We start from the raw sequence: 15,121 nt of genomic DNA, 5'->3' as shown, positions 1-15,121 counted from the left end.
CTCTTTGATGAAGGGCCTGAAGATGGTTGGGCTGTGGACATTGCCCTGAGGAATGCTTGCAAAAATGTCCTGAAGCTGAGATGACTGACATCTTAAAAACTCCAACCACATTCCTTTATGCCAGATATAACTCAAACCAGCAGATAGTTTTCTCCAATTCCAACTGACTCCAGTTTTGCAACAGCTCCTTGATGCCATACGGTCAAATGAAGCTTTGATGTCGAGGGCAGTCAGTCTGAATTTACTTCTGGCATTCAACTCTTTTGTGCATGGCTAATTAAAGTGGTAATGTGGTCAAGAGCTGAGTCATTCTGGCAAAACCCAAACTGAGCAGGCTATTGCTATGCAATTCGCTGTTTGACAGCATTTTTGACCACACTAGGCTTTGCAGTATCCAGTGCCTCCAGCCGTTTCTTGATATCATGTGGAGTGAACTGAATTGGCTGCAGATTGGCATTTATGATGCTGGGGACCTCTGGAGGAGGCTGAGATGGATCAACCACTCAGGCACTTCTGCTGAAGATGGATGCAAATACTTTTGCCCGAATGGGGATGTTTGTACAACCTCCTCCTCCAGGGGATTATTAATTGCCCATCATTATTCCACAAGATATGGAAGGACTGCAGAGCTTCGATCTGATCTGTTCACTGTGGAATGCCTAGCCCTGTCTATTATGTGCAAATTAAGCTGTTTGGCAGAAATGTATTCCTGTGTTATAGGTTCAGCAGGTTTACATGTCACTTTTAGGTACACCTGGAGTTGCTGCTGACATTTTGGGCATATTGAGTCCAGACAAACTGGCAGTGTTTCAACAGTAACGATCCTCTGATGGGCAAGGCTGTAGTTTAGCATAAATTCAATAAGGGAAATGAAAATAGAGACAAAGAAACTTTCAGAATTGGCTGCATCATTTTTTTCACTTTCCTCTTTCTCTATAAAGTTGTTTTCTCCAATTCTCTGCTCAAAGATAATAAAGGGCTGAATAGCACTGTGCAGATAACACTGTGACATCAAAGAAGAATTGACAGGGTTGTGAAACTAACTTCCAATGTGTTTTGTGATTTGGACTGCAAGGGTGACCTTATAGAGGTTTCTTAAATCATTAGGGGCATGGATAGAGTAAATAGGCAGGGTCTTTTCCCTGGGGTGGAGGAGTCCAGATCTAGAATGCATAGATTTGGGGGGGGGGGGGGGGGGGGGGGGGATTTAAAAGGGACCAAAAGGGCAACTTTTTCACACAGAGGGTGGTACATGTATAGAATGAGCTGCCAGAAGTGGTGGAGGCTGGTACAATTATAACATTTAAAAAACATCTGGATGGGTACATGAATAGGAAAGGTTTAGAGGGATATGGACCAAGTGCTGGCAAATGGGACTAGATTAGGTTAGGATATCGGATCGGCATGGATGCGTTGGACCAAAGGGTCTCTTTCCATGCTGTACATCTCTATGAATCTATGACTGATTTCATAGACTGTGTTTTCCTGACTATACCACACTTATAACATTTGTGTTTTAAGTACACGTGTCTGGTGTGTAGTTGACATGCAACTGTGAGATAAAGTTTAAGAAACATAAATTAGAAATTCTTTTACTGTTCTTGTTAGTTACTTCACATGTTCCTGAAACAGCCTGGTGTGGTCTGTCTTTGTTGTGTGGAGCAGTCAGAGGCAAATTGAGACTTCCACGAATTTCAGCCAATTTTCACATTTTCATGACCTGCTTTTAAAAAGAACATCAATCCCTTCCACACCACTACTTTTCCCTTCTCAGTCCACAACCAGAAATATGGGTTCAATGCTAGCCTCGGTGCGACATTCTTCCTTCATGGGTTTCCTTGGGGTGATCCGGTTTCCTCCCACGATCCACAAAGATGTGCAGATTAGGTGAATTGGCTGTGCTAAATTGCGCAGAGTTCAGGGATGTTAGGTTCATTAGTCAGGGGTAAATATAGGGTACGGGAATGGGTCTCTGTGGGTTACTCTTTGGAGGGTCAGTGTAGACTTGTTAGGTCAAAGGGCCTGTTTTCACACTGTAGGGACTCTATAAATAGTGGGGATCAACTTTCAGTGCACTATCCCAGTGAACTGTGATGGGTTTGGCTAAGTGAGTAAGCAAACACTTTGCAGATGGAATGCATAATTCGGAGAAGTGTGGAGTTATCCACTTTTACAGGAGAACAGACCTTTTCAGAAACAGTGATAGGCTGAGAAGTGTTGAACTTGAAAGGGCCTTGAGTGACATTTCGCATGAGTCATATAAAATTAACATACAGGTACAGAAAAAACTGAGAGAAATGGTTTATTGGCTTTTATTACAAAAATATAAGTATTTAAGTAACGATGTGTGCTGAGACCACACCTGGCACACTGAATTTTTTGGTCTTGTCATGTGGGAAGACAACAGAGGCTCACCAAACTAATTTCTAGGATGGAGGGACTTCTCTGAGTGCCATGTCTATGAAGGATAAGAATGACATTTTCCTTACCTTTGAGTTCCTTGGTACAATTTTGTTTAACACTCCCACTAAAGGGAGAGACACAATGGAATATGATAGAGTCCTACATGTTCTACAGATATCACATTTATCATTGATTTCTTCAATAAGTTTTGTGCATTCATAATGCCTTACACCTGCATCCTTTAGTAGGACTTTGACCCTGTGAGAAGATGCATGAACAAACTGCCACTCTCATTTTAAGACCTTTTTCCCCTATGTACATTTCAAATCCAATAGTGGTCATACTGTATCTGAAACATTCTGTTTCTCTCTCTACAGATGCTACCAGACCTGCTGAGTTTCTGCAGCATTCTCGGTGGTTGACTTAGTTTGCAATCTTTGTCTTTCGGCAATTATGCTCTACTATCAACATAAATCTGGATCCAAGCCCGTTGGTGAGACCCAAATTAGACACCTTACTATGTGAAGAGAATTTATTAATGTCTTCTACACACCTGTCCAAATTATTGCCTCTTGTCTCTACTGCCTTACAGTAGTGAATTTGATTCCAGCCTTGGGCAACTTGTATGTGTGGAGAGTGCACATTTTCCCAGCGTCTGCGTAGGTTTCCGCTGGGTGCTCCAGATTCTTTCCATAGTCCAAAGGTATGCAGGTTTGACGGATAGGCCATGTTAAATTGCTTGTAATGCCCAGGGATGTGCAGGGTACTTGGGTTAGCTGTGGTAAAGTGGGCATAGTAAAGTGGGCATGGGGGCATCTGGGTGGGATGCTCTTCAGAGGGTTGGTGCAGACCTGATTGGCTGAACGGCCTCTATCGGCACTTGAAAGATTCTACAATTTTAAAACTTAAACTGACTGAGCCAGTTTTCTCTGCTGTTTGGAAGAATGCGAAATGGTCTAATTCAAACATGTACAATTCTTGCAGGGCGCGAGTGTGTCAATGCAAGATGTTGCTCCAAGCTGAAGGGACTAGAATCAGGGCACTGAGTCACTGAATAGGGGACAGTTCATTTACTACTAAGATGAGTAAAAACTTCTACACTTAGAGGGTAGAGAATCTTTGGAATATTTTTGTCCCAGAGGGTAGTAGAGGATGAGTCATGAGTGTGTTCAAAACTGAAATCAATAGACTCCTACTTATTAAAAACATAGGAAATAGGGTTAGTGCAGGATAATGGTGCTGAAATACTAAATGGCACAGCAGGCTCAAATACTGATGTTCTACTCCTGCTCCTCTTCGTTTTGTTCTTATTAACAGGAACTTCACTTCCAACATATGGGGACAGGGCTAGAAGGAAGGTCTAAACACTCATCAGCAGTGTTTCTTCGTTTTTTTCATCGTTATATACAGCCTGGTTGTTGCATTGCGGTTCCTTTAATTTGACACAGGGCATCCCAAAAGGAATGCTGATCATTGTTTGTTGTGCTGGATGTCACACCTGAGCTGCTACATTGTCATATATTGGAGCAATTTAAAGAGAACATTGTTGATCGTGAATCAGAGTGACCATTTTCATGCTATTATTCTAGATACTTCCTAGATTTCTAGTTAATTCAGCTTTTTCTCCAATAGCAATCTCTGCTAAAAAGGTCCCAGAGACCAACCTCTATAATGGTATTGCCATAATTGTACTGCAAATAATTTAACCTCACCATATACACAGAAAGAGTGGGTGCCACTACTGGCGGCATCATCAAATTTGCTGTTAAATTCAAGTACAAGACTGAGATACCAAAAGGAATGTTACGGACTCCAAATGTAAATATAAACACAAACAAACAAAAGTTACTACCTTTTTCCTGGTTGTAGTGATTGCTCTCGTTCTGTTGGTCAGGTGACTGTGAACGTGCTGCTCGCTGCCTTGCCTTCCTTGACAGCTTGTTGTCTTCACCACTTTCATATTCTCTTCCCAGGAGGTCCTCAGGACTAGGGGCACAAGCACCTAGGGTTTCAGGTCTACAGTCTTGAGAAAATTTATCAGTGGCCTGCCGGCAGTAAACATTACGCTCAGGCAAGTCACAGGACTTATCTCGAACTGCAATGACCTTTGGGCGTGCACCCTGACTATAATAGTTAGAAGCTGCCTCAGGGGTTGCATTTAGAACAGGGGGTGGTGGTCTCCTTGGTGCCTCCTTCTTGCGAGAATGGTTCTCAAGCTTTCGAGTATCGGCATCTGGATAATCATCATTCCACACATTTTCTGAATAACGGGACTTCTCGTTGGGGCTACGTGTTGTTGGCTCCATGGCCCAGTCATCAATTCGAGATTTTGAGCTTGGTTCTGCTGGTAACTTCAGGTGATTGTCCCTTTTGTACCTTAAATCTCTATTTCTATGGCAATCATTTCCATTCCTGCTGTTTCTATCGTGCTTGCGCACTCTGCTTTTCATGTGATCTGAGTAACACGTGGGCACAATAGGATATGAAAACTTGTTAGCAAATGTTAGACACAAAAAATGAGGAGGAAACTTGAACAGAGGAAATGAATGTTAATACACAAACCTACAAGACATGCTCACAGGAAAGCCATGCGGGTGAATGTCAGTACACCATTAAAAATGACCACTTTTCATTCCTCACCCATACCTTGGTGCTAATTCCAGAAACATACTTGTCATGTACAAATAGCTACCAGTAGGTGAATTAAGCTTCATATTGAACATGGAAATGTGCAGAATTAACAAAGCAACATGCAGGTGGATCAACAACAGCCAGGTATACATGAAAGCTTTATTCAGATATAGTAGACAGTTAGGTCAGATGGAGTAACCAAACAGGGTTAACTAACTGACTCCAAATGTCAATACGAGTCTAAGGTTAAACCTGATTTCTATATAAAGTGCAATAGCAATTCAAACTGTAAAATTAGTTAAGGGGAGGAACACAGGCCTAGGATGCAGCCATTCAGCTTCTCAATACTTTGTTCCACTTTTCTGAGATCATGTTTGATGTGTAGCCTAATTTCATAAATCTGTCTTAGCTGGTTAGACCAGGGAAACCCAGTGGATGTGGTCTATCTAGACTTCCAAAAGGCCTTTGATAAGGTGCCACACGGAAGGCTGCTGAGCAAGGTGAGGGCCCATAGTGTTCGAGGTGAGCTACTGGGATGGATTGAGGATTGGCTGTCTGACAGAAGGCAGAGAGTTGGGATAAAGGGTTCTTTTTCGGAATGGCAGCCGGTGACGAGCGGTGTCCCGCAGGGTTCTGTGTTGGGGCCACAGCTGTTCACGTTATATATTAATGATCTGGATGAAGGGACTAGGGGCATTCTAGCGAAGTTTGCAGATGATACGAAGTTAGGTGGACAGGCAGGTAGTACTGAGGAAGTGGGGAGGCTACAGAAGGATCTAGACAGTTTGGGAGAGTGGTCCAGGAAATGGCTGATGGAATTCAACGTGAACAAATGTGAGGTCTTGCACTTTGGCAAAAAGAATAAAAGCACAGACTACTTTCTAAATGGTGAGAAAATTCGAAAAGCCAAAGTACAAAGGGATGTGGGAGTGCTAGTCGAGGATTCTCTAAAGGTCAACATGCAGGTTGAGTCCGTGATTAAGAAAGCGAATGCAACGTTGTCACTTATCTCAAGAGGGTTGGAATATAAAAGCACCGTTGTGCTACTGAGACTTTATAAAGCTCTGGTTAGGCCCCATTTGGAGTACTGTGTCCAGTTTTGGTCCCCACACCTCAGGAAGGACATACTGGCACTGGAATGTCCAGCGGAGATTCACACGGATGATCCCTGGAATGGTTGGTCTAACATATGAGGAACGGCTGAGGATCCTGGGATTGTATTCATTGGAGTTTAAAAGATTAAGGGGAGACTTAATAGAGACGTACAAGATAATACATGGCTTGGAAGGGTGGACACTAGGAAATAGTCTCCTCACCTAACGGAAACAAGGACCCGTGGACACAGCCTTAGAATTAGAGGGGGTAAATTCAGAACAGAAATGTGGAGACACTTCTTCAGCCAGAGAGTGGTGGGCCTGTGGAATTCATTGCCGCAGAGTGCAGTGGAGGCCAGGACGCTAAATGTCTTCAAGGCCGAGATTGATAGATTCTTGTTGTCTCGAGGAATTAAGGGCTATGGGGAGAATGCGGGTAAGTGGAGTTGAAATGCCCATCAGCCATGATTGAATGGCGGAGTGGACTCGATGGGCCGAATGGCCTTACTTCCACTCCTATGTCTTATGGTCTTATATTGTTATATAGCAAAAAGCTATTGATCACTGATTTAAAACTATTGATAGAGTCACAGCATCCACTACTTTCTGTAGAAGAATATTTCAGATATACCACTCTTTGCATGAAGTGTTTCCCCAATTTTTCTTTATTGTGGCTCCTGGCACTGATTTTATGATCAGATTCCATTGTAATACTTTCCTTCATCAGTAGGAAAAGAGCTTCTAACCGAACATACCAGTTACTTTCCAAATAGTCTAACTTCAAACATAACATCATTTAACCTTCTATATTCCAGGGAACGCATGCAGTGTTTGTGTAAATATCTTTTCACAATCTAATTTTGGAGTCTTTGTAACATTCTGGTGAATTGCCCTAACCCTAATCACGCTTCCAAGGGCAATGCATCACATGGAAGTCCAAAGCTGAACACAGGCCCAGATATGGTCTAGCCAGTAAGGTGCATTGTTGAAGTTTTTTTATTGTTCATTAGATGTTGGTGCCACTGGCTAGGCCAACATTTACTACTCGGAATAAAGTGATGGTGAGTTCCCTTTAGAACTACTGTCATCCTAAATATTAGGAACAGCATGCAAAGATTTTAAAGAAGTGACAGTGAAGGGGTTATTGTCTGCAATTTTGGTCTCCCTCCTATCAGAAGGATGTTGTGAAAGGGTTGAGAAAAGATTTACAAGGAAGCTACCAGAGTTGGAGGATTTGAGCTAGGTTATACAGGTTTACAAAATCATGAGGGGTAACAGAAGGGTAAATAGACAAGGTCTTTCTCCCCGGGGTTGGGGAGTCCAGAACTAGAGACCAGAGGTTTAGGGTGAGGGGGAACAATTTAAAAGGGACCTAAGGGGCAACTTTTCACGCAGAGTGTGGTGCGTGTATTGAATCAGCTACCAGAGGAAGTGGTAGAGGCTGGTACAATTACAACATTTAAAGGCATCTGGATGGGTAAATAAATAGGAAAGATTTAGAGGAATATGGACCAAGTGCTAGCAAATGGACTAGATTATTTTAGGATATTTCGTCAGCATGGATGAGTTGGATGGAAGCATCTGTTTCCATGCTGTACATCTCCGTGACTCTATGAATGGCAAAGTTGCTCTAACTCAGTCATTTACAGGCGGTGGTGCTCCAAAGCATTTGCTACCCTTGCCCTTCTAGGAAGCTGCTGTCAGAGGATGGCAAGTTGTTGCAGTACACACTGTTCTCACTATCTGCTATATGTTGAAGGTGGTGGATGGGATGACAACGTAGCAGGCTGTTTTATCCTGTGTGGTGTTGCGTCTCTCAAGTCAAATTCATCCAGTCAAGTGAGGTATCTTCTATCATACTCCTGACAGGTGCCTTATAGACAGTGGACAAGTGCTCAGAAGTTAGAAAGGGAGTTAGTTGCTGCAGCATTCATGGCCTTTGAACTAGCCTTTTCATTATATTCTAACCCTTCAGTTGGGAGATAATTATTCTTCATTAGTCACTTTCATTTAATGTGAGTGATCTGGATGCATGAATGAGAAATATTAAATCACATGGAAGGAGATCTTGCAGGTCACCAGATAAACAATCAAGAGTTTGATTTTCAAATTCTTAGTCCTAGGATCAAGTGTCCAGGCCTGGCTGTTTGCACTAATTTAACTAAAGAAGAATTGAATTGTGGAACATTACTACTCTGTCAGACTCTACAGTGCTTTTACATGTTGATGAGGGTGTAGAACAAACAAGATGAACAGTTTAGCAACTGAATCAGGTTTCCAATGCACTGGTAGTTAATTAAGAAATTTCACTTGCAGATGTTATGGGGTTGGGGGGGGGGGGGGGAATGTGGGGGTCACAGGCAGGCACTACAGGATCCAAGTATAAAACAAAACAGGTTGAACAAAACTAAGACATGAAATAACATTCAACATGATAGAAATGCAAGCAGGATAGAAAGACACAACCAGGATAGAAACAGCAAATCATGAAGGTTGATCAGTGCTGCTGACTGAGCAGAAAAAACTGCGATGTTAAGCTTTTTCCGGAAGCTTTTGATCATCCTGATCTTTGTAGTAAATGCTGAACTGAGCAGATGTAATAATCTCAATCATTCACTGATTTCCACCACAGACCCATCACCAAGCACAAGTGTATACCACCACCACCACCGGAACCATACACTAGTGAATGCACTGACATACCAGCCATTCACCTGCAGGGTGACTACCACATTATTCTGTGAACAAGCCCAAGACCTGCTGATTTCCATGACATTTCCCACAATCACAAAGGGACCACAAGATGCTGTTATTTGAACTCAGCCAGCTAATAATCCATCCTGTGGAAGCCACTGGTAAATGGGTAACAGCAGCTCCATTTTCATTCAGTTCTCTCAGAGAACAATCCAAAATGCACTAACACAGCAGATCCTGTAGCTGAATATACAGGAAGCTCCAATTCAGCAAGTTGAAGATGTTCCAGTTGGTTGAATTAACTGATCTCTTTCACATAGCGTTGCACCCAGAATCGCACGTTATTCCTTTTTAAAAGGATCAGCAGAATGTGTTTTGAAGTATTACCTCCATTTTCTTCGAAGCCAACAGCACATGGATCATGGCCTATCTTTTCCTGTTGGTGTTTCCGTCTCAACTTTTCTTCCTTCTCCTGGAGTTTCCGAGCAATAGCCTATGAGAAGTAATTTAGAAAGAGACACTTGAAAGTTATGTTCAATGTCAGAGATATTATTGCACAAAACCAAAATGTTTGTTTCCACCCTCCCCAGCCCATGCACAGGGACTGCAAATCAGGAAAGACTTGATCCTAGAGCCAGTCCATAAAGCGTAGGTATATAAGCTAACTTAGCAATGGTCTCAGTGCCTGTACTACAAAGCAGTTTCTCCCTAATCAATGCTCAGCAAACCATTAATAGTGTGTACACATATAAACAATCTGATCTGGTCCTCACCCACAAGTAGCCTGGTCAGACAGAGTTAAACACAGACATTGCCATTTCAAGAAGCTGAAGGCACCCAACATAAAAGAAACCATAACACAGCAAAGAAGGTCAATGGATAAATGCACCACTTGATTTGGAGAACTGCACAATCCAACCTTAAGACAGAGGAGCAAATGCAGACCATTTGGCCTTTTGGGTCTGCATTGCCATTCAATGAGATCATGGTTGATCTAATAATCCTCAACTCTGCTTTCCTGCCTTTTCCCATAACCCTTGACTCCTTTGCTGAATGTCACAGGTGTAAAAATGAACTAAAAATAAAAAGAAACACAAGCAATATCCACATCCCACAGGAAGAAAGATTGTGTGTTGTGTTAGGTTTGGATAAGATCATTTCAGCATTGAAATTTTTCATGGCTGAATAATCCTATCCTCGGAGGAAGGTGCTTGAAGGCAGGTGGAATCTGTAGGCACAAACATAACCCAAACCAGTACCTTTAGGACCCAAGGGTGAATATTCAAATCAGTCAACAAGATTGGTATCATCTGCCTGCCGATTGCAGCTGAAGTAGCATCATTGCAAAGCAAGACAATTGTCAAATTATCCCCTGGTATGTGTCCCATGTAGACTTTATGAATGTAGAAGCAGCAAAATCACTTTACAAAGACCCTTAATCACATCACAATGGAAACATAACATTTAACTCCCCAAAACTAATTGTATCCTTGATTTTTTGGCTATCCAGACATTCCAACAACATTTCTTCAGACACTTTTCGTATCAATGGCTAAAAATAAACCATCATTTCCAATGTACTTGCAACATGTTACAGTACTAGTTAACTGAGCATTAAAGTAATACTTGAATCTTTACAAAATACAAGGGGAAATACATGCTTAGACATTTGTTATTAATGGCTAGCAGAGCTGTAAACTGAGGTTTGAAGCAGCATTTGAATATTTATAGCTTCGATGCTGCAAACTGCACAGTGCTGTACTGACCTCATTTCAAGAAGTCACCATTGCGATATAAATGGAAAGTGCCTGCAGCATCCTTTCTTTCTGACTACCTGAAGCAGTTCTCTAGAACTCCCAAACTGCTGACTCAACAGTCAAATCATATCCCTCTTTAGATTCTCATCTTGTATTAGAGTATCAGGAATTCTGCAATAAACCAGAATGCACAATGGAAGATGTTGCTGGAGAGGGTGAAAGGGGTGCCCAGGATAGGCAAACAGAAATACATTTTGAAAATAGAACTGATGCCATGTGAATTTTGAAATTTTTTTAGTGTGAGGTAAACTTCTCTTTCAACTATTGAGAAGCAGAGGGCAATCCCAGTGATTGACTATATTGGAAATAACCTTGTCTATTAATTCCTCTGGAAGCCAGTCAGTCAGTCACAAACCTAGGTCCTGGACCAACTGTACAAATAGCATCACATTACCTCTGACTGTGACAGATACTCCACACAGTGCCTTGGCCTCAGCATAACTGGCAAATCTTTACTCAGATGTCCACAAACTACAAGTTGCCAAATCTGATCCAATATTTGCAGGTGCAGTAATGCTGCACTGAATGTCACATCATCCTCTGCAAAGCATACTCCTTCAAAGTCAAGTCTAATTAGTTGACACCATGAGTAATATTGGAACTATCAGTCCAGGTCCTGGCAGAAATAATTCAAGCCATTATTGGGAATGAAGAGAAGCATCTCCCAAACTACTGACTGGATTGCTCAAGCAGCAATTCTGGAAGAGGAAAGAAACTTCAGCTGAACCTTGGAATGAGGAATAACGAACCCAAGTAAATAAATTCAACAGGCAATTAAGTGGTTCCTGGACGTAGCTAACATCTGATGAGCAAACAAATCTGGAGCGAAAGCAACAGCTTGGGTGGAAGCAGAGAAAAGATGGGTAGAGTGGATTCTCTGATGGAGGATATGTAAAGGAGGCTGGGATTTGTTGAATTCTTGATATTTTTTAAATCGTAGATCACCCAATATTGTTTCCGAAGTTAAATACCTGTGGACACGTGCTTAATTCATCAAATGAATCCCTCGCCAAAAAAATCCAATGCTATACTGCATGAGGGGCGGCTTTGTGAGAATTATCTGAAGTCCATACAGTGTTTCAGTGAGGCCAAAGATGTAGCAGGATGAATTGGAATTTAGTGAGACTGAAGCTAAACACGGACTTTGAAATGAAATTGAATGCAGAAAGGAGTACAAAATTCCTCATTCTGGGAATGAAAGAGCTGGAGTATTATACATATGTTATAAAAGGTCAATTATTTTCCTCAGCCTCATCAGCAATCAACTCAATTTTCAACACAGACACAAAGGACGATTCTACATGGATATCAAAATCTATTGACAACAAATGGAAGCAGATATTCGAAACCATCACCACTTGACAATCAATGGTAATACTGTCACTGAATCACACACTAACAACATCCACAGGGATTCCTCGATGAAATGGACGAGCCACATAAATACTGTCACTACAAGAACACGGAAGGGGCTAGGGATCTTGTAGAATGTAACTCACCTCCTGTCTCCTCAATCTTGACCTGTCATCTACAAGTCAGGTGTATGATGGAATACTATTCTGACTCACTTGGGAAAGTTTGCTGATACTCAAGCCCCACTACTCGCAGAGTTGTCACAGAATTTAAAGGTTTCTTCATATTATCTCAGTCTCTAAATTACCTGCCTGATGGATAGAGAAAACACTGGTCATGTTTCTGTAAAATAATTATAATTTATTACAAATGACTCAATTCCAACTACAGGAAAACAAAAATATTAAGTTTTAATATAAAACCTACTCAATGAAATTCTAACACTTACTCCATAAACTCCTACATGCACAGCAAACAAATACAAATGGTATAGTAGAGAACAAATACTGAGCAAGTTCAAAAGCACCTGTCACAGGATTTGAAGAGATGTTCCCCTTTACTCTTCCAAGAATATCTGGTCTCCAGTCTTGGTAGTACAGAATCCATGGGCCGAAGAGCTTTATTGCATGGTTCTACGAGCTGTTTATTTGCAGATACATAAAATTCTTCATAGAATACACAGGGTGGTTGGCACTCGAACTGCATAATCCATCAGCTAACAATCCAAAAGCTAAGAATAGCAAGCCGGGGATCCAAGATGGCAGCGACCCAGCAAGTCTGAGTCTACAGTGCTCCCCCCAAGACTTGGGCAAAGTGGGTCACCCACCCCCACCACAATCACCAAATCATTTAAAATAACTGTTTAATTTAATTAGTTGCTCAGTGTTGAATTTAAACAATTTAATCTTCAGCAAAAATTACTAAAGGGAAGGGAGCCCGCAGCTCTCAGCGAGCAGGAACCCCTCCCCCACCCTCTCCAGCTGCAGCAGAGGTGTCCGCAGCCACCCCAGGGGACTTACCTACGGTGGCAAGCCTCGTGGAAATGATCTCTAAACTCGATGCAAAGATCGACGCTTTCATTGAAGAATCCCGAAGCCGATGGGACTCACTCTTGGCCGCGCTGCAAAAGCACGACCGAGACATTAAAGAAATCGAGCGCCGAGTCGGAGGGGCGGAGCTAAAGGCCGCGACCTCCGAAACTACAGCACAATCAACCGTGGATCAGGTCCGGACTCTCAAACAGTGAGTCCGGACCTTAGAGAATCATATTAATGACCTCGATAATCGAGGTCGTCGAAAAAATATTCATTTGCTGAGCCTTCCCGAACGGGAAGAGGAAGGCCAGCTTACAGCGTTTCTCGAGCAGTGGCTGCAACAGCTTTTAAATTTGGAAGCTGGATCAGGCCAGGTAAGGGTGGAGTGGGCCTACCGGGTTGCAATACGCGGGCCCAGCTCGAACCAGCGCCCTCGCCCAGTCCTGTTCCGGCTGTAGGGAGAGGCAGATACTCCTAGAAGCTTCTAGAAGTCTTGGAAAAGATTCCCAAGCCATGATCTATAAAGGTTCCAAGATCATGTTATTCCAGGACTTTTCCCCAGCTCTGGTCCGAAAGAGGAAGGCATTCAATGAGGCAAAGAAGTGTTTAAGGGACTTAAATATTCAGTACTCCTTACACTACCCAGCGACGCTACGCTTTAACCATGAAGGATCCGTGTATAACTTCGGATCGCCGGAAAAGGCTATGGAATTTTTGGACTCTCTTAGATAAATTGTAAGAGATAATGGATGTTGGTTTACCTTTCCCACACTCCGGTTTATATCCCCCCCTTTTTCTTTTTTCTTACCTTACTGTTTAATATTATCTTGGGGGGAGTGGGGAGAGGGATTTATTTATTTGTTCTCTATTTAACTATGTATGTATGTGTGTATGTATAGATATATGTGTGTATGTGTATATATATATAAACCGGGGGGTTTAGTTCACGTTGGTGGGGGGAGGTAGTTACCTTATTCTATTTTACCTCTGTCTCTAGGAGCGGGGTTGTATTTCCCTTGCTATTTTGTATTATTATATTTAATTATTATTTGCTGAGGTTGTAATTTTATAGTTATATATGCTTATACATGGTATTAACATTACCAAATACATCCAGGTGTGGGTGGGAGGGGGTGGGGGTAGGGTGCTCACTGTTAACTCTAGCTTTGTATTATATCTGAATTCTCCTCATTCTATTGAGGAGCGCCTGGGTCAAGGGTGGGGCATTGGTTAGGAGAGGATACGATGGACCTTTGGAAAGGAAGTGACACCCCTGGGAACAAGGGGGAAAATCTCCATTTAAATGCGTTCTATACGTTTTATTTTTTTTTATTATTTAGAAATAGTTTTTTGTTATACTGTTGTGAGTGTATTAGAGAGCCTTTATTTTTGTGAATTTTATATGTTCTATGCTTGGGATGTTTTGGATAGGGTTTCCCCTCCCGAGGGGTCTCAGATTTGCCCGGATGATTATGGTTGATCAGTCGGTTAAGTGGTGCACCTGGAATGTCAAGGGGAGTAATTCGCCAGTCAAAAGGAAGAAAATATTATCAAATCTTAAGAATGAAAGAGTTGATATAGCTCTCCGACAGGAGACAGATCGGTTGGATAAAGAACACTTGAAATTACGACAGGGTGGATTTGATCAGGCCTTTTTTCCTTCTTTTAGCTCAAAAAGTAGGGGAGTTGTTATTCTTATTCGGAAGAATTGCCCTTTCAAAATCCTAAATCGGATAAAAGACGAATCTGGATGCTATATTCTGATTAAAACCCTTATAAATGGAGAAGAATATGGGATTTTAAATTTGTACTGCCCCCCCGGCACACCCCTTTAAATTTATAACGGAAGCCTTCTCAAAATTGATGATTCTTGGTGCCCGTCATACAATTATAGGGGGAGACTTAAATTGTATTATGGATCCGGAAATAGATAGGATTCCCAAGAGTACTGCAGGAGTATCTCCCAGATCTAGACAATTGGTGGATCTGAACAAAGAATTAGGATTAGTAGATGTATGGAGATGTCTTCATCCACAGGGCAGAGATTTTTCTTTTTACTCCAATCCACATAAATGCCATACCAGAATTGACATTT

The 15,121-nt window shown here is 41.9% G+C and overlaps 1 protein-coding gene across 2 annotated transcripts in view; it reads right to left on the bottom strand.

The window, feature by feature from the left end:
* The window catches only part of ccdc50a (coiled-coil domain containing 50a), a 101,630-nt gene that overhangs the window by 28,459 nt on the left and 58,050 nt on the right, over nucleotides 1-15,121 (bottom strand). The window contains exons 5-6 of one of the 2 annotated variants that reach the window (XM_072572183.1): nucleotides 9,210-9,315; nucleotides 4,256-4,858 (exon numbers count right to left, since the gene is read on the bottom strand). In XM_072572183.1, the coding sequence (XP_072428284.1) occupies nucleotides 4,256-4,858; nucleotides 9,210-9,315 (709 nt within the window). The remainder of the gene's footprint in view (nucleotides 1-4,255; nucleotides 4,859-9,209; nucleotides 9,316-15,121) is intronic. The other variant, XM_072572184.1, reaches the window with a different exon arrangement.

This window comes from Chiloscyllium punctatum, chromosome 6, assembly GCF_047496795.1.
Source record: "Chiloscyllium punctatum isolate Juve2018m chromosome 6, sChiPun1.3, whole genome shotgun sequence".
NCBI lineage: Eukaryota > Metazoa > Chordata > Chondrichthyes > Orectolobiformes > Hemiscylliidae > Chiloscyllium > Chiloscyllium punctatum.
This window is presented reverse-complemented; position numbering and strand designations above follow the sequence as displayed.